Source organism: Linepithema humile, chromosome 3 (genome assembly GCF_040581485.1).
Source record: "Linepithema humile isolate Giens D197 chromosome 3, Lhum_UNIL_v1.0, whole genome shotgun sequence".
Taxonomy (NCBI): Eukaryota; Metazoa; Arthropoda; class Insecta; order Hymenoptera; family Formicidae; genus Linepithema; species Linepithema humile.
Genome location: NC_090130.1, coordinates 692,681 through 718,760, shown reverse-complemented (window position 1 = coordinate 718,760; position 26,080 = coordinate 692,681). Strand labels below are relative to the sequence as shown.

The 26,080-nt window shown below is 32.5% G+C and overlaps 2 protein-coding genes across 5 annotated transcripts in view; one reads left to right on the top strand and one right to left on the bottom strand.

Annotated features, from left to right (window-relative positions):
* Positions 1 to 132: 132 nt before the first annotated feature.
* On the bottom strand, positions 133 to 25,385 carry jdp (DnaJ domain-containing protein). 2 transcript variants are annotated; one of them, XM_012373383.2, is made up of 5 exons: positions 25,178 to 25,385; positions 10,126 to 10,368; positions 7,137 to 7,238; positions 6,908 to 7,024; positions 133 to 6,325 (listed from the first exon to the last, which is right to left on the bottom strand). In XM_012373383.2, exons 2-5 carry the CDS (start codon positions 10,207 to 10,209, stop codon positions 6,101 to 6,103), a joined length of 528 nt encoding a protein of 175 aa, XP_012228806.1. In that variant the 5' UTR covers positions 10,210 to 10,368; positions 25,178 to 25,385; the 3' UTR covers positions 133 to 6,100. The 2 variants fall into 2 exon arrangements, with proteins under 2 accessions (XP_012228806.1, XP_012228804.1); XM_012373381.2 differs by lacking the exon at positions 25,178 to 25,385 and adding an exon at positions 11,683 to 11,832.
* The window catches only part of stumps (DBB domain-containing protein stumps), a 29,995-nt gene continuing 18,622 nt past the window's right edge, over positions 14,708 to 26,080 (top strand). For 2 of the 3 annotated variants that reach the window (XM_067351549.1, XM_067351548.1), the window contains exons 1-5: positions 14,708 to 15,593; positions 19,041 to 19,099; positions 20,781 to 21,222; positions 21,488 to 21,685; positions 22,067 to 22,335. In XM_067351549.1, the coding sequence (XP_067207650.1) occupies positions 19,090 to 19,099; positions 20,781 to 21,222; positions 21,488 to 21,685; positions 22,067 to 22,335 (919 nt within the window). In that variant the 5' untranslated portion in view covers positions 14,708 to 15,593; positions 19,041 to 19,089. The remainder of the gene's footprint in view (positions 15,594 to 19,040; positions 19,100 to 20,780; positions 21,223 to 21,487; positions 21,686 to 22,066; positions 22,336 to 26,080) is intronic. The other variant, XM_012373375.2, reaches the window with a different exon arrangement.

Sequence of the window (26,080 nt, the reverse complement as noted above, 5' to 3'; positions counted from 1 at the left end):
TTTTGTAGACATAAAACATAAAAATAAATATTTTATAAAATATCAATTTGTTAATAATAATTAGCGACATGCTATTAATGTTATCGTAAATAATCGTATACTAAGAATAATATTGATTAAAGTGCGAAATGGTATTTTTCATAATTAAACACATTTATTGAATTTCTTTATTGGTACGAGTAATACATCGCCGCGTCGACCAGCGCGAGACGAATATACAATATATGTATTTGGTTACGCATTTAAATGTATAGACATATACACACACATACACCTACATTTCATCCACATTGCCACGCACACAAAAAACTCGCACTACTTGTGAGAACGATCGAAAATACTGTTCATCAATCAGCAGATTGCGCAAGACACATAAATAATAATATGAGGATATGCGAGTAAGATCATTTTGTATATATTTTAAAGCAGTAATAACCATATTTTTAACAAATTCAGGATTGTTCAATCTCAATTAATATTAACTTTATCTTAGTTTTCATAGTGTATTTTAATTCCTTACCGTTCGTAAGGAATTACACTTATCGTGTAATCGCTGATCCATTAATATGCAAAATAAAATAATATATATTTAATATGCACAAAATTTTTGAGTCAATTTTCTATTATTAATTTATCAACACGGATGATAAAAATCTGCTATTTTTGATAATGCACGGGTACAATTTACATTGTATGCCTTTGCAGTTAATTGTTCAAAGCATTCGGCGACTACGATCATTAACCGTAGATATTAAAGTGAAAGACGATATCGATACAAACGTTAGGTAACATAATTAGCGTTACATAACCAGTTCAAAAAGGACTGCTAATGAGTACCATTAATAGTCCGCCATTTACAAATGTGAAAGCAAGGACAATTTTACAAGCGCTGACTGCTTTGGCGGAAATGGTAATTTCAATATTTTTCACAAAAATATTTCTGCAACTTAGAATATTAATTTCTCAAACAACACTCAAATTTAGAATTTAAATTAAAATTAAGTCATATAAAATTAGATATTTTGTATTTGTATTTTGATGATTTTCTTTCAAATTGCTAGATGTGCTTAATTGACTTTTTATTTATTTAGACTTAGCTTGAAACTTGGATCGAAAAATCTAAAAACAAGAGATAAGATTTTCTCCTTATTTTTTTTTTTTAATTCCACGTAAATTCCATTTTATCCAATTATTGTATCATAAACGCGCGTGTACAACACGAAAGAGACATCGAGGTCTGCGATCGTATATGGAAAGAACATTTTTGCCGAAATATCTAAAAATTGTGCCAAATATAGATCTAAAAATAATTTTTGTTGGACAATTAAAATTTATCAATAGAGCACTCGAATTTGTTTGCGATATAATCTCATGTTTTATCAATCTAATCGAGTGGACCTCTATTGATAAATTTTGATAGTCGAACAAAAATTATCAGATCTGTATCCAATCTATCACAATTTTTAGATATTTCTGTACAAATGTTTTTTCCGTGTAAGCATCGTACTGATAGGCGTTTGAACAGGCTCCGATCTTTCTCTCAGGAATTTGCGATAGGTCAATCATAAACGACAGATAGGTACGTAAGATATAGGCATGTAAACAACATTTCACAGGCCAAAATCATGGGCTCATCTAGAAAAATATATAGATATAGAGCACATATACAGGATGGTCCAGTAAACTTTCGACAGCAGCGGGCTTTCGGTCGCACGACCTGAATCTTGTCTGCGTAATTATGTCGCAAACTGGAATGTCTCCAAGAGCATGCGAAAGCTCTCGCGGTTTTTCATCGTCACATTTTTCTTATAAAATAATAGAATTACTGAAAGACTTCAAGGTTTAACATGTCCTTCTTTATATCCGTGTCGATCGACGCTATCTAATCCAATTCCGATATCCATAATCGACAGTCTTATTCACTCAAATGAGGTAATAACGATCGAGTCAAGTTTTTGACTTAGGCATTATTCTCTTTCGCGCGCATATTTGTGCGAAATTTATGCTAATATATATATGTGTATTTTTTTGTAATAAACAGTAATATTTCTTATATTTTCCTCTAACGCGTGCACAAAGATACTGTTAGCAGTGCACCAGAGACAAGATAGATAGTCTATATAATTTCTCCAAATTCCTCGTTCAAACTTTAACAACTTATCGACCTAGTTGCTACTTTCTTCGAAGCTTGAAGAAGTCGGCAAACCAGTGCAAAGAAATTTTGTGTGAACGCCGTTGCCCGATGCCGTTTCATCTATTCTAAACTTCATGATGTATTCGCAACGGGATTAAAACTTTTTGTGACTTGCTCGTTCGATTCTTATTCGGATGATACTTTATCCGAATAAATCTAGTTCCGCTTCCTGGTAAAAGAATCGCTTGACAAATATCATCCGCTGTGCATCCGAAATGTAAAAGATTGAGAATGGCATACAAAATCACATTGCAAAATATTAATAAACTTCACTAATTTTAATTTATATATTTCATATATAAATAGAATGAGTTATTGGAGTTATTGGACACAATTAAGGAGATAATTGTGCGCGTAAAAATAAATGCGCGTAAAAATAAATCAAAAGTATAAAATAAGCTGTTTCGCACAGTTTTGTTGTTAAGAAGAAATTTAGAAATGAAAAAAATTAGTAACATCCTCTCACTGTTCCAGATAGATAGTGTTAATTGAAATGCCAGAGGTATATTCGACAGCGTTTGCCTCCTTGCAGCGTAATTGTTAGAAGAGATTCCCTTATCGAAGATATGTCATTTAATTTAGCCGTCTACCTGTCGCAAGTCTCGAGAAGAATCGATCGCGCGGCGAATCCCACGAAGCGCGAGCGAACGCTTACATGTTCGACTAATTCGATTGACCGCGCACTAATGTCGAGCTTATACAGAGTCGGTAGGGAGACAAGTCGAGCAGCAGGATATTTTCGCTTAACTCTCTCAACAAAGGATCTAAGAAAAGTAAAGAAAAAATAAGCAAAAGAAAGTGAGAGATCTCTCGAGCTCTCGACACTTTGAAAGATCGCCTCGCGTAAAACTATAATTCTTTATTTTCTCTGTTATTTCTAAGTATTTTTAATTATTTACCTCCGACTTCTCTGTTCTTCTATTTTATTTTTAAAATCTTAAACATACTTGTTTCAAATACGCGCACGCGTACAGCAGTTCAGCTTTATTATTATGTAAACAAACAATAACTTGCTAGTTGCTCTGCTCCCATATCGATTTTATATGTTTGACATTATGTGCAGAAATTAATTGTATAGTCAGTGACGGATCCTTTAACAGGTTACTGTTACTAACGCAATTTCTAACATTTAGAAACAAGGACGAGAAATTGAGACCTTTGGGAAAGTTGAACTTTTAATGATTTAATTTTAAATCATTCAAGAATCACTGTATTGCCTCGCTCAGAATTTGCGGAAAATATGTTAAACAATTAAGATTACATTTAGTCTAAAATTAAAATACAAAAATGTCAGTAAACTAATTACTAATAATGTTAATTTTGCCTATCTCCATTGGCATTTGCTAATTGTTCCCACTTTACCGCGCCTTTAATCGCAAAACAGGTTCTCACCCAATAGCCTCAATTATTTCTCCGCTTTCTTTTACTTCATGCAAACAAGACATATCTTGGCTAGAATTCCATCGTCGGAATTTGGAAATAAAGCAGGAAGACTGAATGGACCTGTCGTGATATGTTTTGGACCTTGACAAGGAATATAGAAGATCACATCCTTTTTGTGGAAGGGAAAATTCATTAATCCAGACAACGTCATTAATGTCTCTCAGTTTCTGTTTAGCTGTTTCCGCCTATTAAATCTGAAATTCTAGCTACTAAACACCCATCGTACTTAGATATTCGTGCATCATAATTTTGATTAAAAAATCTTATATTCTTTTAACCTTATGTTTAATTCTTTTATCGCGTATCAAAAAGTTTAAAAAAATTATAAATCTTAAACAGTGACGAATAATTAATAACAAAAAATATTAACGGAAGTACCAAAGCGCGGATGTCGGAGCGCATAAAATCTCTTCATTCAAAGAAATATTTTTATTAAAGAAATGCAAAGTAAGGAAACGTTTCGGTCCAATTTCGGACTCTCTTTAATCTAACAGTATTGCAACCGGCAAAACAATGACGCATAAACAGACTAATTATAATTCTAAATGACTTTATGATTCTTAAAAAACTGATATGTTTAATAATACTCTTAAAAGTAATTAAAACTAATTTTGTTTTCTTCACATACGTCAAATATTCAAAAAAATCAAACACAATTTTAAATCACGATGTACGTATATTTAGTAATGAGCATTCAATTTGGAGAAATGCGTAAACCGAAACTGAAAAACATCGACCTCATTAAATATATTTCAATAAGGAATGAGCTCGACGCGCTTACCGTTAATTATATTATTGTAAGATTATACACATCGACACATCCACAAGGTTAACTGTTGCTAAGTTATTATTAATTACCGGTTATAAGTAGGCATTTTCAATTATATGCCAAACGCAATTAACCGACGAATTGTCTCACAATCGATTATAATTCACGGAGTGAAGGAAGCCTTCGCAATTATCGTCGAGAAAGAACGATGTATTTTGCGTTTGACATCGGACACAGGTACAAGTGCGCCATCATCGATCTGTTTCATTATTAGAAAGAAATATTTAAGCGCTCCAGCGTTTTGCGAAATTAAGATTGTCGTAACGATGACGATTGAACGAATGAGTTCCCGGAACAAAACGTTGGAAACGTCAATTAAAAATATTGGGGACAGCTTTACGGGAATTGACAATAGTGACTACCACTTTTAGCGTTATTTTATATTTTGATAGAGAGTATCGACTTTACGGTTACATTACTTACGTTTTTCCATTAAAACATTGTACCTGATAAACTCGGCGCTTGCAACGTCCATTCGGGATTCCGATTTAATTATTTTCTAATTCCGCCATTGACGTATTGCATAGATACACGATATTTTAATTCAATATTTCTAACCAGAATCAGTACCCGTATATCAAACACTGCAAACTCGCATTGAAAACAACGGTCGATAAGAATACACGATTGATATTTGAAATACAAATTTGTATTCATAACGAAAATTCCGTTCTTGTACGTAATAATTGTACTTAAAATAGAGAGATACGAAGATTTCCGCAACGCTTAAATATTTCGTTCCAAAGTGTTTACGGTTGAAACGACCAGTTAATCTCTATAGTGGAAAATTTATTCGCGGAATCACAGATAACTATAAGAACTCTCCGACACTACACCGTTTTAAATGTCGCTAAACATCTCGTAGGATTCAAGAAACATGCATAGAATGCGCGATCGAGATTCGATTTGTATATAATATTTCGCGACCAATCAGAGTCGGACGTTACTCAAGAGAATTTAGAAAGAGAGCTTAAATAGCATCAAACTCCACTCCCAGCGTTACCCCTCGATCCTTTCTTTTCTCGTCTCGTGCTTAGTATAGTATAACAAAATATAAATCTGAAGGCGACACAATACGTGCGCGCGATCGCGAGCACGTACGCGTGTACGGGGTCGTTCGTTGGATCAAATTGGCATGGGTTGTGAAGAACGAAGAAACACGCTGCGAATCTAAGAATCTATAGAATCTAAGATGTAGAATAGATTGTTGCATTTAGAACGCAAACGTGTACTCCGCGGAATCATTTTCACGCGCAGAGAAGAATAATTTGTGATCATTCAACTATTTTCCGAAGCTGTCAGACCGCTTAGATTCGCGAGTATACATAATACAGAACAGCGCTGATGCAATAGCAATAAAAATTTCGCGACTGCAAAGTTGCGTGTGAAGAGAGCAAAAAAGAACGTCATTAATAATGGCGGACGATGAGACTCACGCTCGCGTCTCTCACTCATCGTTTTTAAGCACATTGATATGCGTGTGTGTGTGTGTGTGTGTGCTGACGCGATCTGACCAACGCCCCGTACACTTGTATACAGGTAGATATTTGTCTAGTACAACATTTTTCCTGCTTTCATAAGGACATCTGGTACAATGGAGTCGGTTCCAATGAGAGTTTTACCCAGGGGATCTTTTAAATCTCATAATTGCGAAACTTACTGACGACCTCATTGGTCTCCTGATAGTCGAATGGTACGCCATGACCCGAACGGTAGTAAAGATTCATGGCGCCACCCTCCGAAGCTCTTCTATGTGCGTTTGTAGGGTGACCTCTCAGGTGAGCCGGTGAACCGCCCGCCTCTCCAGTCGTATCCGGCAACATTCTGTCCTTTGTCTTCGGCGTGCTCCAGTGCATAGTCTGCGAACAGCGAAAGACCCGCAAAGTTAGTTTCATAAAAATGATACGAAATAAGAAATTAAGAGGCACTTAACTTTTTATCGTAATTTCAACATGTCCCTGTGTTTTCATTAATTAAAAAAAAGAATTATCTCAAAATTGGTCAAAGAATCACAAATGCACTTAGAAAATTAAACAAAGAAACATTCCGCGCATATCGAGTAAATAACATTAAAATATAATTCAAATACAATTTTTTTTATATTTATGAGAGATTTGCATACTTCTGTTTATCTGTTCGATAAAACATACTGCAAAATGTAAAACAATTCTTTTTTTGAGAATTTTTAATTAATACAGAGCCATAAAATTATATTTATAAATGTTTTACATTTTTTACATTTCCAACATTGACATTGCTAAAAATCACAAATTTATAAATCGAAAGAGAATCGTGGACACATTTTACAAATCTGTTTTGTCAAATACAATACAATAACCACACAAAAAAATTGATTTATTCCCGCACGCAATACAAGAACAAATTATTAACACTAACTATTGTAATGGACAATCGTTGCATTGTAAATTGTCGCATTTTACCTGCTGCACATGCTCCTTCATACCGAGCCACTGCTTGTAACTGATCTTGATACCGCTATTCCGCCATTTGTCGTAATTGCTCCTTTTTTCAGGGTCGCATAGAACCTCTTTCGCGTACTATGAGATAAACAAATTCATCAGAGCTCTGCTTGACACTTGAAGCGAGTGCGGTTTAGCTAGATCACTAATTAATGAAATCAATCAGCTTTTTTCTACGTGAAAAACAAACCTTCAACTGTTGAAACTTCTTCTCGGCCTCCTTGTCACCGTCGTTCTTATCCGGATGATACTGAAGAGCTAACACCTTATACTCCGCTGTGATCTGCTCGACCTAATTTTTAAAATTTAATTGTCTACGAGATCATTTAATATATAAGATTGATCTTTTTTGTATTTTACAATTATATATGCCCTAATATTTTGTTTCGTCCTTTTATTTTTTATTAAAACACGCTTTAACAATTAAACGTAAAATTAGAGAAGTACGAAACTAAAGCAGACTAATTTTTCCAGGCTAATTTCGTTCTCAAAATAATATATTTTTCTAAATAACATTTTAAATAAACATAAAATTATTTCAAAAACAGATTATGATACATTTCACATTTCAGGCTTTCAGAAAAGAATCCAAAAATGCGAAAATTTTAGCCCTAATCAAAATAATTTTGGTCTCTGATGTTTAACTGATTGCCGAACACACGTAATACTCGTCGAATATCTCAGTCGTCTAGCACGTAATCACAGTCACGTTATTTGCCGACGGAAACAAGATGTCACAAACACGCTGACAAGATTTATCCGCCAGATGAAATTTCTATCAAAATCTCAACAAAGAAATTACACATATCGTATCACATAATAAATTCTAGAGCTGAAAGGCAAGTAATCTTCTTCTATCTCTATTAAATTTTCTATATCTGTGTACATTATGCAGTAACGAAATAAAACGCTCTGTGTGTGTGAGCAGTTAAACAGATAATGTATTATATTAATATTTTTAACAGCTCAAATTATCTTGATAATATCACCATGATAATATTTTTATCTGTTATCAGTTATTATTATAATTTTAACCAAACTAAATTAATCATATCAAAGGAATTTGCTCATTAGGAGACACTGCAGTTATTAATGCAGAACGATAAATTTTTTCTGGTCAGAATTAATCAGAATTTGTTACAATTTTGTGCGTATAAAACTATACGCGTTTCAATACATCGAAACAAAATCTCACGTTCGATAAAAGATGCAATTTGATTTTAACACATATATTATCGCGTAGTTTGCAACTTTAGCATATTGCGAACTAGAAACAGATGAGGCTGCTCCTAATCATATTAATCATAAATTCAATTAATGGAGAATTTAAATTGCAGTTTTCTTCTCTGTAGAAACTAATTATTACAGAAGCAGTTGGACTTTAATTTAATTATTTCAGTACAGGTGTGGAAAATTAGTTTTATACATGTATATATATATATATATATATATATATATATATATATATATATGTATAATATATAGGTAAAGGTCACGTTTAAAACCATCGTTATATGTTCACACTGTCATAATTTTTACAGAGTATTGTTTATGAATTTTGGTGATGTTAACTTTATGTTAAATTAATAACTACAGTAAAAATAAATAATAAAAAATTGCGTAAATTAAAATTTTAATTATTAGAGAAACATGATTAATTAACTTTGCATAAATATTATATAATAATCATCGCTTAGTGTTGAAGAAAACATTTTACTTGCTTTACTTTGCAGTTAATTAATTAATATACCATTTATTAATCTAAAGTATCTCAAATAATCAATAATAATATTACAATAAACATTAAATTTTCTGTTTTATTATAATTCAGAATATCGCCTTTGAATATAATAATATTTGATGTTTAATTTTAATTTCAAATTTGATATCTCATAATTTCGAAGATTTAAATGCATTTTTTACATTAAAGAATGCAAATTACACATGCTGTCCAAAAGCAATCGAGTTTATACTGTAAAACAAAACGACGACTAACTCAAAATATAAAATAATTAAATACTATAATACAAGATAATAAAATATAATTGTGAAAATTAGAAATTAAATGATTAGAAATACATGAATCAACTAATTTTGCTTAAAATAAATGCATAATAATCATTATAGTGTTCAGAAAATATTTCAAATTATAATTAGTTTATGAATTTTTTAATTAATGTAAGTACCATTTATTAATAAATTAATCAAAGATTTTAAATCAAATAAAAATTAAAAAGAGCGTAAAAAGTCACAATGCAAGTTCTTCGTGTAAAGGTTACTGTATTCTCATTTAAAGTTATTTACAATCGTTTCTGTCTGACATCAGGTTTTCCTCAGTGTACAATTTTGACGATTTTCGTTAATCAGAGCTTTTCACATTATTGATTTTAAGTCAGTTAGGACAACGCAATTAAATAATAATTCTGTAAATATAAAATTCTTTCAGTTTTTGTAACGCATTTAGATTAATTTAAGTACTTATTTTTTTCAATGAAATATTTCAAGAACGGAAGCTTGGTCGGGCGACGCCTACATTAGACGTACAATACAAACAGAAATAATAATGCAATGATTTATCTTGTACAGATATTAAAAACAAAATAATGAATTAAAAACACAAAACTATTTGCTGTTAACTTAAAAAATATTTCTTCTAATAACATTTCTTTTCATATTAGCTAAAATACATAGAATGTGTTAATATCGATAAGCCGTAATTAATTTGAAATAAATTTCCTCTTTCATTGCAAATCTTTATGAGTACAAAAAGATGAAAAAATATAGTGAACTTAAAATAATTATCCCAAGATATATGATAAAACGTAAACTAAATATTTTTAAAACAATTCTTTTTGAAATATAATAAATATATACTGCTCTAATTTTATAATATAAAATTAATCTTAACAGGACTAATAAAGAAATAAAAAGTATCTTAGAAATAAGAAATGTTTATTTTTTCAATTTTGTTGAAATTTTATACTCTTGTTTTACATTTAGCGCTAAATGTGGTTTTAAATTTTGCTCTCTTTGAACATATAAACATATCTCATAAATGTCAACATCAAATAAAACTGAAATATAATACTATACTACATTTAACGATCAATCAATAGAACAGTAATGCGAGTTTCATTTCATAAAGCGCAATAAATTCACGGCAATGTGACGTATCTCACCGTGGAAGATTCGTCGCAGGATAACAGCGCGTAATAGTCCTCCTCCTCGCTGGGCGAGTAATTGATGGCGTCCTCGACACTCATTTCGCGTGACTCCTCTCGAAATCCTTTGCCCTCCTTTTCCCCTTTGACGTGTTCCAGATGCAATCAGGCAAAAATGTAACCGCTGCTTATGCTATTCGATTCCTGAATATCTCGTCGGAATCTTGTCGCTTTTCACCCGGTCGATCGAGATTCCGTCACCTGTTGCGAGTAAACGAGTCCGTGAATGGCACGTCGCCGACTAGCACGGGCGCTCAAGTGAGCCGAGTAAGGGAAAACCGTGTCGCAGACCCGGAAAGACCCGATTCCCGGGGAATCCCGCGCGACTGCGTACTCGCGATCCTGAGCCCGCACCCCCTTCGCAATACGCGCGGTTCGTAACGTTGCGCAGTTGCAACTTGCCATTTACCCTTACACCCCTATTATTTCTACGTACGCGCTGTAAAGAAGTTGCGTTTATGAGATATTAATTTCATTCTCCGAAATTCACGAGCTACACATTCCTTCAACCAAAAGTTCTGTTAAATTAAATTTAAAGGGCTTGAGTTTTCCAGTTGTTTTTACTGTATGGGATTATATGTCAAAAAAAGAAATTCGGCTCAATTTTTTCCAATGTACATTAAACTAATTGAAGTGCTTTTGCGTTTCTCAGAGAGTACTTTTACAAACTTGAAAAATGTAATGCAAAATTTATATTTGTCTATTTGTTTTAATTTTAAGTTAAGAGTACAATACTTTTTTCTGCATAAGATTTACTTGAAATTCAATCAAATGTAATTTTATCTTTACTCTTCCAAAGATTAATTAATTTTTTTTAATTTTTAATTACTAATTGCACAAAAATGATTAAATATGTGAATTATGTAAATAAGAAATATGAAGTAAATAAAGAAATGTTTAACAATTTTGTGATAATTCAAATTTTAAAAAATAGTTACAATCGTTATTTACACTTACAATCACTGTTAAGTACTGCAGTTTATCATAGCAAACATTTTATTAGAAACACTTTTAATACATAAATTACATGAAAATCTTATTTATCAATTGTCATAAATTGCAATGCACATATAGCCACATTGTTGATTATTATGTCACCAAAAATGATCGTAACGTTAATATCAACAGAAATTTGGAAGGTATAAATCTAGATCTTAAATTCAGAATATGCCACACAATAAAGAAATATATAATAGGAGTAAAATTAATTTACAATTTTACCATTTTATGTTTTGCAGATTTAAACTTGATCTTGTCAAGAATTTTAAAAAACTAGATCTGTCTCTCTAGACGCATTTATTTAAAACTCGTTCTAAATATCCAACTGATTCAGCACAAATATCCAATTATCAATGAATGATACGAATAACACAACAATCCACGCGTTTGCTTTTATGTAACATGGAACGCTGTTATCACCGAGATTCTTGACACGTTAAAATCGCTTTCGAAACTAACAGCTCGAATCGCTTTTTCTTTCAAGAAATTGCATATGGAAACCGTAAAAGCACTTACGAGCACGAAAATTCAATCCCCTGTGCAATAACGGTCTTCTCGGGAGATCACAACGATGTTTCTTTTTAGAGCACACAGTCGTACGTGTTGTAAGGAGCACTACGCGACATTGAGCTCTCAACGCATCTACGTTGCTGACGAGATTCCAGAGACCCGCGACTTTCACTCGCGATCAAACAACCTTGAACATTTCTCACAACTTTACCGATTGAGGAAAACGTTGCTATTACAAGAAATATAGCAATTTTATTATCATTATAAATCAATATTTTTTGCAATTGCAATCTGGTTAAATGGAAATCTTATTAAATATTTCTAAGTAAAAGACAGAAAGAGAAAGTTCTAATTTATAATATATGATATTTTAAAAAAAGTATATCCAAATCTCTCATGTTCTGTAGAATAATTTTCATGAACAAAGAAAGTACTGTTGCAAAATGTGTTTTTACATATAAAACAATTAAAACATTTGAAACATCATTTCACTTTGACTGAATATATTGTACAACATTTTGCAGCAACATTTTTCTTACATAGAATTATATCGAAAGAAAGTGAAATATGCAAATTCTTCTCTTACGCGCAATATTTATACACAATTATTAGAACGTATAAAGAGAAAAAAGTATTATTAAAAAATAATACATTTTTAAATAACATACTTAATAATACACAAATTATTTATTAACGCAATAAAAAATAGTAGTAATTTGGTATTTGACAATAGTGATCAAAATTTACTCCTCGTGCATCTCTAAAAAGCATAGCAGCGTGCATCGGACGCGCTGTAAAGTTATCGTACTCCAAGGGACAATCAATCCAAGGAATAGATATGTTCAAACTTATAATAATTCGATATTTTAGAAAATTGCGAAAAAGAACAAACAAAAAACATATCGAAACGTAAGTGAATGCATGGAGCAATTGCTTGCAAGAAGAAAGCAGATAATGATCGTTGTCGTTTACAACTATTGACGCCACCGTTTGACGCATCATATATTGTCCACATTCTACAAGCGACATTATAAATAATACAATCGAACAAATTCGCGAATGGAAAATAACAATAAAAAATAAAATTTTACTTGTAAACGCAAAGTAAATTTTTACTAAATAAAAAATTTCTAATTAAAAGCTTATTCGTGCATCACAAATATTTATCGCATCATATTAGAGAATACATATCACAAATTTATTTTATAATATTATTTATCAAATTGCAAAACAGCCTAACAAACTATCAATTATTAAACTTACGATTGCGTTTAATATCGATTGTAAAAGTACAAATATTTTTATAAATCGGTTCTCCGTTACAAACGTTACAATTCAAAAATATTTGTTTTTATTACATTAAATTGTTATTTTTCAATAAAGTTCGTATCAAAATTGAAAACTTTATTAATACAGTATACATTTTTATCAATAAACATTCCATAGTATTCTTTTTTGAGAAATATCAATCGTTTAAGATCAATTAAAAAGGAATATTTGTTTTTGTGATTTTCACTGTAAATTCACGAGAAAAAGTCCTAAAAAATCACGTATTCTAAAAATTTACTGAGTGCATCGAGCATGCTACGTTACAAAGAGAAACAAAAAAAGGAGCGGCAGTATAACAGCAGTATTTAATGGTTTGTCGAAAAGACATATAACCATTTGGTCGACACGTGTCAAGCACCTATCGTACATATGAAACCTGTCGCATTTCAAAAGTGTAAATTTCTCGCAGTTTGAATTTTTAACATTAGTCTGCCATTTAGATTTTTAATCTTTTAATTTCTACAAGAGGCAAAAAAAATAAAAAATTGTTAATCATTGTAATATCTATATTTAGAAAAATATTATTGCCAATAGAAAAATAAGTGATGTACGAACATTTCAATATTCTAACAATAAGATAAAAATAATAATTCCAAAGTAAATGAGTAGTATTTTAATGTATTTGTTTAGAAGAAATATTTTGATTTAAGATTTAAAATGTTTTAATTGGTACACATTTTAACTTGAAACAGATACTTTGATTTTCATTTTTATACTTATATACAAAAGAATAAAGATCATAAAATGCTGAAATGTTAACATAATTAATACATATTACTGTTTAAAAGTTTTTGATCCTATAATTTTTAGATAAAATCTGATACAATTATTTTATTAAAAATATCGATATTATAGCAAAAACTCTGATTTATTTTGCAAGTATAATTAATTAATAAAATAACCAAAGTAACTAACTAAATACATGTATTTACAAACTGGTAATTTTTATATCTTTTCCAGTTATAGTTAAATGAGACAGAGTTACTGACAATCAGAGAGTTATGGTACTGTAATCAATCATTTAAAGGATTTTACGAAACGTGGTCGAAAGGAGACGTGTCGAAAGGGTCAAACCCTTTCAACGCTTGGGGAAAGATATGTTCTTTCCATTTCGCGGGACAGGAAGTTCATGCTCCGCTTCGTTTCCGCACGCATATGCGTGACAGACACGCAGCGTGCACACGTAGTATTAATCCTTTACCTCAACAGAAATCGCCGCTAAACACCTATGTGCATGTGTATGTACATTTCACGTATCCAAATAATTAAGGTGTATGTGAATTCATTTATCTATGCCGTTAACGAATCGTCCTAATTATTATTTTTCTTTTCGTTAATTTAAAATACAAAAAAAATTATATATTTTTTAGGGCTATAAATTTCACATTTATTTCTATGTAGCCAATTTGATAGATTAACACGATACAAAAACTGATTATATAAAACGCGTGAGTAAAGTAATCTTTGCCCTGAAATATAAGGGAAAAATTCGTGGAGGGACAAGAAGAACGCACGTGAAACCGTTTTTCTTCACCGCCGCCGTCCTTCGACGTCCCAACTTCTGTCGTCCTTGTCTAGCCCGAAATAACGTTTTGTACGAGACGTACATGGGCGTTTCTTCGTGCCACTGCCAGATGCGTGGGTGGTGGCAGTGAAGAAGAGAAGGAGAGCACACCAAAGCGAGTGAGCGAGCGATCATATGGTAGTGCCCACCGATGGGGCTCCCTCCAGGTCTGGCTTGTCAGTGCTTCATGAAGTGTTGCGCCGTACCCGTGCATGATCCCTGACCGAGCACGACCCTAACGAGGCTCGCAAAACCTCGACACTGCGATGACTGGGAAACTTCGAAGAAGATCACGTGAAATAGTCTCGGTGAACTTTTTTTAAGTTCGAAATCGATACAATAAAGGTGACAACACAGAGTGCCCTGAAGCATGAAAAAGAAGAGAAAGCTACAGCACAAATGCTTCGTAATTAAATGCGACAACAATTGTGAGATAGAAATGAGACGTTGATTGTCATTGCTGGTCTCGTGAATTGCAATTGATTGCAATATAATGTGTACGCGTCAAACGGAAGTTGTTTATAGTGTTCTTATATCAATTGCACGATGTTGTGCAAAAAAAGACACTGAAGAAATGATCCATGATCTCAATCTAATATTGAAATAAGTGATTGATATAAAATTGTAATCGTGCTCTCGAATATTGCTTATTTCTAATCGACGAGTAATTTCGCGAAATCTGCAATATGTTCACATAAAAATATTTCTTTAAATGGAGCCGTTAAAGTATATTAAAATTATGGACAAATATAAAAATTCTTGTTGTCAAAGTAATTAAAGTTAAAAAAAAATGCATAAACTGTGATAAAACATATTATATTTCATGTGCAATTCAGGAGAAAAAGAAGACGAAGCGAATAGAAATTGGCATTGATAATTATTCGATAGTGTTTAAGTGAGACAAAGCTTGATGTTTAGTACAAATTTCTTCGTTTTCAAATACAATTCAGAAGATCTCTCAAGCAAATCATAGAATAAACGAAGATTGTATAATGCAAGCAATATTAACGACCAAGTGCTGAAGGTGAGTTTACAGACCGCATGATAAATGAATTAGACTTGCATTTGCATATTCGTACTCTCCGACATACTACGTAAGATTAACTTTCCTCACAAGAATAAATTCACTTCACAGAAACCGTACTTTGCCTTCCACTTTATATAAATTTTAACGATAAATACTTTTATAAGACCTCAGAAAATAATTTGAGTAAATAATCTATTATACTAATACAATTTCTGCATTAAGTATACTCGAAAAATTATTCAGCATATAATTTATATTAATTATTTTTTACTTTTTCTTATTATTTATTATTTAATATTAATTGTAATGTGTATACTTGTTAGTAACAATCAGATTTTAAATCAACTTATTTAGTATTTTTATATTTTCTTTATAAAAATTATATATAAAAGTCGATGGATGTTTAACATAATTCTTTTGAAAATCAATATTTATCGCAAAGTAATGGATTATTTTTTACAATCTTTTCTGTATTTTCTGCATGTGCATGCACCTTTCTGTACTTACACATGCACTTTTTATTTTCTTCTACACGCAGATAGTTAAAAATAATCTAGTGATGCTAAATTAATGTGTGTGTGTGTGTGTGTGTGTGTATTATTCCCTCGAGAAATTACAAAACAAATAATTTCAAAAATTTTGTATTTACAAAAAATAATTACAAGAATGCAACGAGTGAAGAAAAAAAACGAAGAAATGGAAAAATAATCAAACGTAAATTCCGAATCGTTTTTCTAGAGGAGAACTCCTCAGTTGTGCTCGCGTTTAAACACCGCTTTATAGTCTCGAACAACGCGCTATATTCTGGATATAGCGTGTGCCGCACATGTGCGCGTTTACAGGGGCACGTGCATCGCCGGATACAGGCTTCTTTTTATCGGACCATGCGTCGTTGCAGGTGCAGTCGCAGGGCGCGATGCAGCGCGCGCGGCAACGGCCGGTCCTCTGCGACGGTCACAAGAACAGGCCTCTATTAATAGCCGCGCAAATGTGCGTGATTTGTTCGAGAAACCACGTTTAGCAGTGAAGCGGTATGATCCGACCTACTACAGAATAAGATGAACTTCCGGCATTTTCAAAAACTATCTCGCGAGTCAGGTCAAACGGGATGTGACACAATTTCAAACCTGCAAAATTAATTATGATACAAAGCAAAGGAAATAAGTTAAATAAAAGCCATCGCCATGTGTAATAAGTCTCTCATTTATAAAGGGCAATCACCTGTCAGCCATTCACTTAATATATTTTTTTAGTTTTAATTATCTCCGTCGAAACTACGAACGGGCTGAAAGATGTGATTAATTGTAGTATCTTTCATTAACAGGGTACAAGTTTAAAACTTTAATAAGCTATTGTAATATCGTTTTTCTTAAGTTCAACAAGTATAATTCTTAATATACAATAATGCAATTGTGGGCTATTTTTATTTTGATATCGAGTAGAGAAATTTGTATTTCTCCTGACTGATTGATAATCTTTTCTTTTATCTGTTGATCTGATTCTCTGTTCTCTTATCAATCTATCATAAATTTTCAATCTGTCGTAACAAATCAAATCAATATTTGATTACAAATCAATATTTGATTCTTCAGATGTAATATTATACATTTTTCGTTCTCGAAAGTTTTGCAAACATGTAATAAATCATCAATCTTTAAAAAAACAATATTTTAATAATTCAGCGATATGTATATTAATTATTCATATCATCGCATTTTTCATTTCTTCAACTGCTTTATTTGAGTAAAAGAATATGTGTATCAGAATGCTCGGCTTTTCATGGGTGCAATCACCCTTTTTCCTTTTCTCTTCTGATTCTCTTTCGATCCCCTTTTATCCCTTTCTCTTTCTTCCTCCCTTTCTATTTATCTCTACCTCTGCCAGACACATACTGCTTCTCCTGGTCGTACGAAAATAGTAACCGCCATCGTTGCCGCAACTATGAGGGCAGAAAATTGTCGCGGCGTCGCACATTCGCTGAACTAAATTTGAGGAAACGCACAGATTCCCGGTTAATTTCATAAGTTGCGGCCACGTGGGATGACAAAAATAATTATCAAAGAAACGTAATGTAAGTCATGGAAAATTATCGACAATTTTATTTATAAATAAGCTTTATCTTTTAGTAACAATTTTTTAACGACAAGAACAATTAAATCAAAATGAATTTCGGACAATTTAAATTTTGCATTGTTGAACACAAAACACAAATTAATTGTTTTTTTACCTTAAAAATTATTTATTTATCTTAAAAATAAATGCAAAAATATTTGAAGAGAATAAAATAAGAATTTTATTATAAATTTGTGGAAATTGGAAAAAATAATAATGTTAATAAAAATGTACAGCTCAAAATTCAAGAATTAACGTATAGAAATTAATTTAGGGAAAAAAGATTTTGGCTTACAAGAAGAACAATGCTTCTAATACTCAAGGATGAGAAAAAATCTTGTTATAAATAGTCGACTTTCTCGGGACGAGTAATAAATATCATTGTTCAGGTAACTGCGACAGAGACATGCGGAGAACAACGTGATAATGTCGCGTGCACAACACGTGAATGAGTCGCGTTCGAGCGTTTCCGACCCCCATTTCTTCGTTCTCCACCCCCTTCTGCGTGCAAATGTAAACGGGTCCCTCATGCGCACGATGTGCGTCTCTCATCGTGCTAAATATAATATTCGCGCGTATTTTCAGCAATGAATGAAAGCATCGGACACCCGCAGACTTTCCCGCGTGCAATTTTCTGAATCAAGAAGGAGGGAGCGGGTGAGAGCCAGTTCCGCGACCGCAATAACGTTCTCTTTGATGTCATGATTGCAGTACAAGTTGTCAGTATGTCACGTGCGAGTTGAATATGCGGGATATAAACGAATGAAATTTCTATCTCAGAAACGAAAGAATTTAAACGCTTATTTTTCTTATAAATTTCTAAGCAAGAGTTGTACAGTATTTTTAACGAAATTATGGTGCAGGTTTTTATTTTCAGTTGACACCAGCTTCTTACATCACTCCTTTTGTAGAAAACATAAAATAATTTTTCATTTTTCTTTAGTAATGAGAAAAATATAGATTAATTAAAACAACACTGTTTTGTGTGTGTAGAATAGTGTTCCGACAAACACGTGTACCTGGTGTCTTTTTTTATAATACCGTTAGGATACATGCTAGTCAGTTACTATCGATCCAATAGCGGATAAACAACCCAATCTGAAACTCCTCGATTTACTCTCGCGCTTCAAACCACTTATTCTGAAATATCTAGAGACCAAGTATATTGTATTATAAATTTAATTCTCTTTTTTACCCCCCACATTGCCAAATTTTTATAAATAATGTCTAGTAATTTTAGACATATTCTTTTCCGATTCTCAAGTACAATAATATTTATATAGAATGACATAAATAAATGATTGTTTACATGCGATTTGTTTTGTATTGCAGCTCCGCGACGCCTCAACTGTGAACCAACATTTTTACGGAGAGAATCATCATGGCAGTCGGTGAGTTTTATACTTTCCCAGTAGAATCGCATCGAAGATCGCAAAGATCGCATACAGATCTTGACGAGAGCGATGTTCAGCACGCAGAGCACGTCGTTAACGCGTAAAATCGCGCGTCCCTCACATCTTTCATTTTTATTCGCAGCCAAACAGTGGCTCACAACACTTGTCGAACAAAATCGCAAGCAAAATTTTCAATAGAATTTGGTGCTTTCATCGTATATAAACTGTAACTCGAGTTTCAACTTGAATGGAATATAAATAATAATCTCACATCTAGATTTTCGCTGAAAGTATAGTTCTATAATTCTTTATATCTTCAAAATATAAATTATTTATAAAAATGTTTTGAAGAATTCTGCTGAACGTGGTATTCTAAACTCTAACTTGTTTAATTTATGTGCCGAAATTCCCAAAACACGCGAATGTCTTCTTAATGATTCTTTGATCAATTTGATCAATTTGCATATGAAAATGTCGATAATTTTTAAATAAGTTATTGTAAAAAAAGAACGTTTTGCGAATTAAACTTTAGAGAGCAAATAAGTAACAAAACTATATTTTTCAATCAATTTTAAGTAAATTTCAATCAAATTTTAATTTAAAGCTTAGTTTAAAAAATATATGATATAAAAAATTAGAAAAATGCGGCAAAAGTAATGAATTTTGCTGAGGAAGAATTGATTCCAAATTGATCAGAAAATCAATCATTAAAAAGACATTTGTGAATTACATTCCGAATAAGCGAGAAAAAATTCATTACTACTATATCGGTTCTAAAAAATTTCGAACGAGAAATAATGAATAAAAAAGAATCAGATAAATATAAATAGATAAAATCAGATAATCAAATGTGCAAATAACAAAAAATAAATTTAACAATAAGAATAAAATTTTGTCAAAGTTATAATCTCATATACATCTCCATCGAGAAGTAATGGCACGGAGATTGTGTGAATCGAGGTGGCATATTTCCGGTGCCGGCTACCGCGTATTCCTGCCGGTTCACCGGCTAGGGGAGAGGGAGGGGAGAAACAATGCAACGTCCGGCACAGTGCATCCCCCCACCCTGGTCAAATCCAGTGATCGTAGTAAGACTTGTGTATGGTGTCCCATGAATACAACACAGCACCCACAGTCACAGGTAGACCCTCTATTAGTCCGCAGCCGTGGCTACAGCGCGGCTCACTCAGCCCCTGATAAAAGCAACGCTGCCTTAAATGACATTTGATCTCGAATTAGATAAACGCCTCTTCCGCAATCACGTGTATGATATCAATAACGCGGCGGTGCATAGAATCGTACTGAGAAACACACGCGAACACAGCATTCAACGCCTAGGTTTTCATCTAAATCTTCGTGTGGCGCGAAAGAATGAAGATCGAACTCGATAAGACATCAAAGAGTGTTGCACAAGTGATAGACTAATTAAATGATTTTTTTGTTTTTGGTGGCACGATGGTTTAAAGAAAATCGATAAAAGTGACAAAAGCAACTGTATGAATTTTCACGCTAATTATACAAGTTAATGATAGACACATTGTGTGAGAATTTATGCAAATCTATGTGTCTTACGGAGCCGATCACACTAACGTGCCAGTATAACGTAAAAGTCACGTGAAAGAACAATAGAGGGAGAATTGATCTTGCGATTGGATCCGTTTGATCCGTATGTTCACAGATAATCCGTCGTACTTCTCGCTGTCCGGCGGGGCTTCGTCATCGACGAAGACGACGACGACGGCCACGTCGGCGTCGCCGACGTCGCCCAGAGGACACAGCGGTGGTTTCTCTGCCTTATTCCGACGAAGAGCCTGCAAAATGGGTGCGGCTTCCTCTCAGACCGGCGTCGTCATCTCGGAATCGGCATCCGGCATGCTGATGCATCACGAAGGACGCGGCAACGCGTCAGGCGCGTCAACGCCGTCGACGCCGACGGAGGAGCGTGTACCGATGCTGTCGCGGAACGACGCGGCCGAGCCCGGATGCGGCAAGAGAAGAAGCTTCCGGAATCTCTTCAGGTCCGTGAGCGCGAACGCGGATCAAGAGCGAACGCAAAATTTCCTCAAAGGCGACCCGAGACCGTCCGACGTCGCGCCATCCTCACCGTATTTGCCTCATAGGTGAATGTCACTTTCCTTGCAAACATCGAAATCGATATATTCTAAATAAATTTGAATTTATTTACTTATTTACGCGCTTGCAATGCTAAATCACGGCGTTTTTATTATCACGAGAAAACATCAAAGTACTTTTTGCATGTAAATTGTAGTTAAACTAATTTTTAATTCATTAAATTTGCAATGAATTTTATCATTTTAATTAGTTTAATTGATATGTATTTTACTGTGAGGAATATGTATTATAAGGATTATTTTGTCAGTACAGATCACACTCGCATTCTGAAAAGGATCGGCGTCATCCTAGCCGTGGCAGAAGAGTTCTGAAATCTGCTAGCGAGCTTCTGTCTAACGATATGGTCTACTGTGGTTTAGCAGGCAATTCTAAAAATCACAATGGTGACGATAACAACAGTAATGACGATGACGATTCCGCAGAGGTCTTTCTTGGCGTGGACGACGCAAGGTAAAAAATTATTATTTTATCTTTTTAATAACATTATCATCTGTAACATATCTTTGTACTCTAAATTTCTTTTACCATATTTTCAGACGGTTTAAACGGTTCTCACATGTTTTAATTTCTGACTATGTAATATAATTTATAATAATTTTGTCAATTTTTATGCATACGTAATTTTTCATTTTTATATATTTTTCATAGTTTATTTTATACCTATTTTTTAGGAGAATCTTTTCTGACGAGATGTTGTGCAAATAAAAATCTTATAAGTCACTTCAATATTTATGGTTTTTTTAGTTAATAAACATTTAATGCTCAAGTGTGGTTAAGAGAAACTAAAAAAAGAAAGAAGGCTGTAAAATAACTGTAGGATATTTTTTTCAGATATTACAACCTTTCTTCCACTCTTCCTACGGCTGGTTCAACTGCCTGCCGAAGAAGACATTCAATCGGCACTTTTCTCGGGAAAGAAGCAGGCGTATCCAGTAATGCCGTACATTCAGGACGGAAACAAACAGCAGGGTCTAAGAATCTGTTAGAAACAGATGCGATGGCAGCTTCAGTGCCAATTGACAATATTGATGGTGTCTTTTGTAATGAAATATCTTGCAGCAAGAACAGACGGAGAAAATACAAGAACTCGTCTAATAAAGGTAAGTCTATAGATCTCGAGTCTTTCATCGCTTTTTATACACCATTTGATTATGTTTATTAAGTTATTGCATAATCAATGGTGTACCTTTCACGATATAATTCTTTTTTCCGTGCAGAATTATAATTATAAATAAAATCAAATTTAGTATGTTCTCGTGAATTTCTAACACAGTTCAATTCCAATATAAATTTTATTCAAAAGCATAGCTTTCATTTCTTTAAGTGCTTGTAAAAGCATCTCAAAGTTATCTCCTTAAAGTATGAGTGTATGTGCTTAAAAAAACTCTATACTTTCGTTTTTTGAAATAGTCAAAAAAAATTCGAAACTACCAGGTTGTTTAACTTCGATTGAAGTTTCAGATTCTCTTATATATGCAAACTGACCTAATTAATAAAATAATTAGAATAACATTGCGCGAGACAACATTTACAATAATATTTTATATAGATCTCTACGATTAAATGTGGTTAATAAATTAAAGCAAATTGTAACATAATGCGAAATATTTAATCGTGTCTCTAATCATATGATAATTTGCCGTTGAAAGATTCTGGTTTATTAATCAGTAATCTAGTATCCGAATAAACAAATTTTGTCCTGTTTCGCTTCGATCAGAAATTTGACCCGCATTCAAGTTTTCATGAATGGCGTAGAATCATCGACAGTTATTGAGCTATACGATTCGCACGTATTCTTTTTTTTTTCTTTCATCGCGGACATGATTATTATTTCTATAGCGAGAATAGCACTCGAGAGTGAAGAGTTCTCACATTCCCACGTCCCATCTATCGCATGCCCGCATGAAACGCGAATCACGCCTGCGTGTTATAAAAGTCCAAGCGACTGCGACACAATTTCGATCGCTCCAACGGCATCGATTGTTCTCCAATTTCCATTCAGATGACACTTTCGGGTCACTCCAGTTTTAATTACGGCGCTGGAAAGTGACAATTGTAGGCAGTGTCACATTTATTGGACGACTTTCATTTGAATAAAACCAAGCGCTTTTATATGAAAAAAAGATAAAATTATCTTTTCTGAATTGATTTTATTGATTGACTTTTTATATTTGCTTAAAATTAAGCACACCGATTGTTTCTCTATTCATGAAAAACTTGGAGATGTAGCAATAAAGTGTTAAATTTTAAATAAAAATTAAATGTGTTTATATTTTCACAAATCTTATTGTTAACCAAACAATTTGTAAATGAAAGAAAATATGTTATGCGCAATAACTGTAATATTATTAATTCTATTTAATCGTACACACTTTATCTAAGAATTGATATTATCGTATTTCGCACAATATTATAATAATTTTATTAATTAATTCAGTTCGCATGTATGATCGCTTTTAAAATTCGAATTGGAATTAAAATAAATATCTCATAAAGGATATCCGGTGATATCTCGCGTAATGGATAAAACTCGGGACCGATTCGCGCAGATGAACATACACGTAGATTAGATGAAAGTCCGGAAGTTCACAACTTTTAGTATTCGGCAAGCGATCTCGCCGTTGCCACTGGTCGCTGCACGACTATGAAACCCCAAAATTTACGACGTTACGTGAGCAGTTGTATAGATAACGAAGAATTCTCTGATGCACGTAAAATTAATTCTAACTTGACAAAAATTGCGTCATGCATTAATAGTTTTATAAATAATGCTTATAAATAATTTTCCATAAATCAAGTTTTTACATGAAAAGCCTCATTATTCGCTAAAATTCAAGTAAGTTAAATTTTTTCCAATTTTATAAGAATTAAATATGCCCAATAAAACATCTTACATACAAAGTCAAAATATATTAAATATTAATACACACGCAACAAATATAGAAATATAGAAATATAGAAATATAAAATTCTTATTAGGCTGTAAAACATATTCTTAAAAAAATATTTTTCTTCTTAAAAAAAAAAGAGAAATTTTAATAAATAGATAACAAATATTTTTTGCCATGTAAATTTACTTTTGTAATCTTTGGTTCTATATAAAATAGACAACTGTAACAAAATTTTTTTAAATATGAATTTAATGATATATAATATCGCGGATGTGTTAACATACTAAATAAAATCTTATTAATTGTGATAAATACGATCAAAAATTTTGCAAAATAATGTGTAAATGTAAAGTTATTTAAATCCCGTAAAAAAAGAGAGATTATCTTCATAAAATTTACATCTGCTAATATTTTATGCGATTAACATTCGTACACTCTTAATGTAGGAAGAATATTTGTGTGTAATAGCGTGCACATGTGAGATACACCGAGCGATTTCTTAATTAAGAAAGTCAAGCGAGATTGCACTACACATGCTTTTAACAACGAAAATGTGACCAGCATCCGGCCGCTCTTTAATTACAGCCGGAAATGAATCGTAGATATTCATGCAGCAGGCAAAAATAGGAATACGGTCTGCAATGCTAGCAACGCAGTATATATAAATAAGTAAGACAAGAATCTATCTCGCATAGTAAATAATCATCTTTGTTATCCCAATTAATTGACTTAACAATTGGGTCAAATCAGTACATCCGGTCGAGAGATTTCTATCTACTCGTTATATCACAAATCAAATATAATTTTTAATTTATTTTGATAATATAAAGAATGAGTAATTTTTATTGCAAAAAAATAATAAGATTTCTTCTCGAAATTGTTTTATGTCTGCTCTCAAAAATTGCATTGTTAAGTATTAGCAAATTGCGAAAAGTAACATTGTTATCTATGGAGGTATATTTGGCATAAATATTTGGCAGAAATGCAATGCATTCGGAAACTGGGAAGAATTAATTTAGTAAAAGAATCTTTCAAAGAATCATTTACTTACGATATATTGCAGAAGATGCGAAAGACAGATACCCGACTGTATTTGTGAAGTCTAGATTCGTTTCTGGAATGTGTTTTCACGTGTCTTCCGTTGCAAGCGCTGCACAGTATGCTGTTGCCAACACGAAACGGAAATATCCGTCCATATGTTGACATGAGGTCACAGGCAGTCGCACTAACGTACATCCCACAGCCTCATCGAAAGAATACGCTCCTCTACGCCATAAATTATTTCCTTCCATCTAGAAAAAGAAATGTTTCGATATAATAACCCCATGATCTTACTTTGATATTTTAAATAAATATCCAAAAATATTATTCAATATTATAAAAAACGTTGGAAAAAAAATCACCTATTCTGTTTGGTGTTTACAAAAAAATCAATATTGTATTACGACGTGCACAGACTTGACTCATTATTAGCATAATTAAAAGAGAAAATAATTCTACATCAAAAAATTATATAAAAAAATAAAATAAAAGTTTTTATAATACTTTATTTTGAAAAATCGAATTTAAAAATTAATAACATCTTCTCTTTATTTTAAGCCTACATAATTTTATGACCTTATTCTATAAATCGATAAATTTATTTTGACAGATTTTTTATATTTTTACTTTATTTCTTTCATATAAAATTACCATCTTTTTTATTTTACGACCATTAACAAACTTTGTATGTACAAAATAAGAGTCAGTTACGCAACATCTTCTAAATTGACATGCTCTATGAAAATATGTATTATGTGATAAAGAGATCAATCCGTAGCGTGACAGACACAAAACGAGTATGTTGAGCAGTAAAACGAGCCACATAAATCTATTGAAAGACGGAGGTCAGTAACCGCAAGATTAAGCATTCTGCCGACATATTCGATTCTATCCTCATATTATTTACCGGTTG

What these genes read in the sequence shown, in the direction of transcription:
- jdp (XM_012373383.2), bottom strand. Translation starts at nt 10,209, where the DNA reads ATGAGTGTCGAGGACGCCATCAATTACTCGCCCAGCGAGGAGGAGGAC. An exon ending in CCTGCGACGAATCTTCCACG is followed by an intron (nt 7,239 to 10,125) that starts GTGAGATACGTC and finishes TTTAAAAATTAG; the next exon opens with GTCGAGCAGATCACAGCGGA. An exon ending in TGAAGGAGCATGTGCAGCAG is followed by an intron (nt 6,326 to 6,907) that starts GTAAAATGCGAC and finishes CGCTGTTCGCAG; the next exon opens with ACTATGCACTGGAGCACGCC.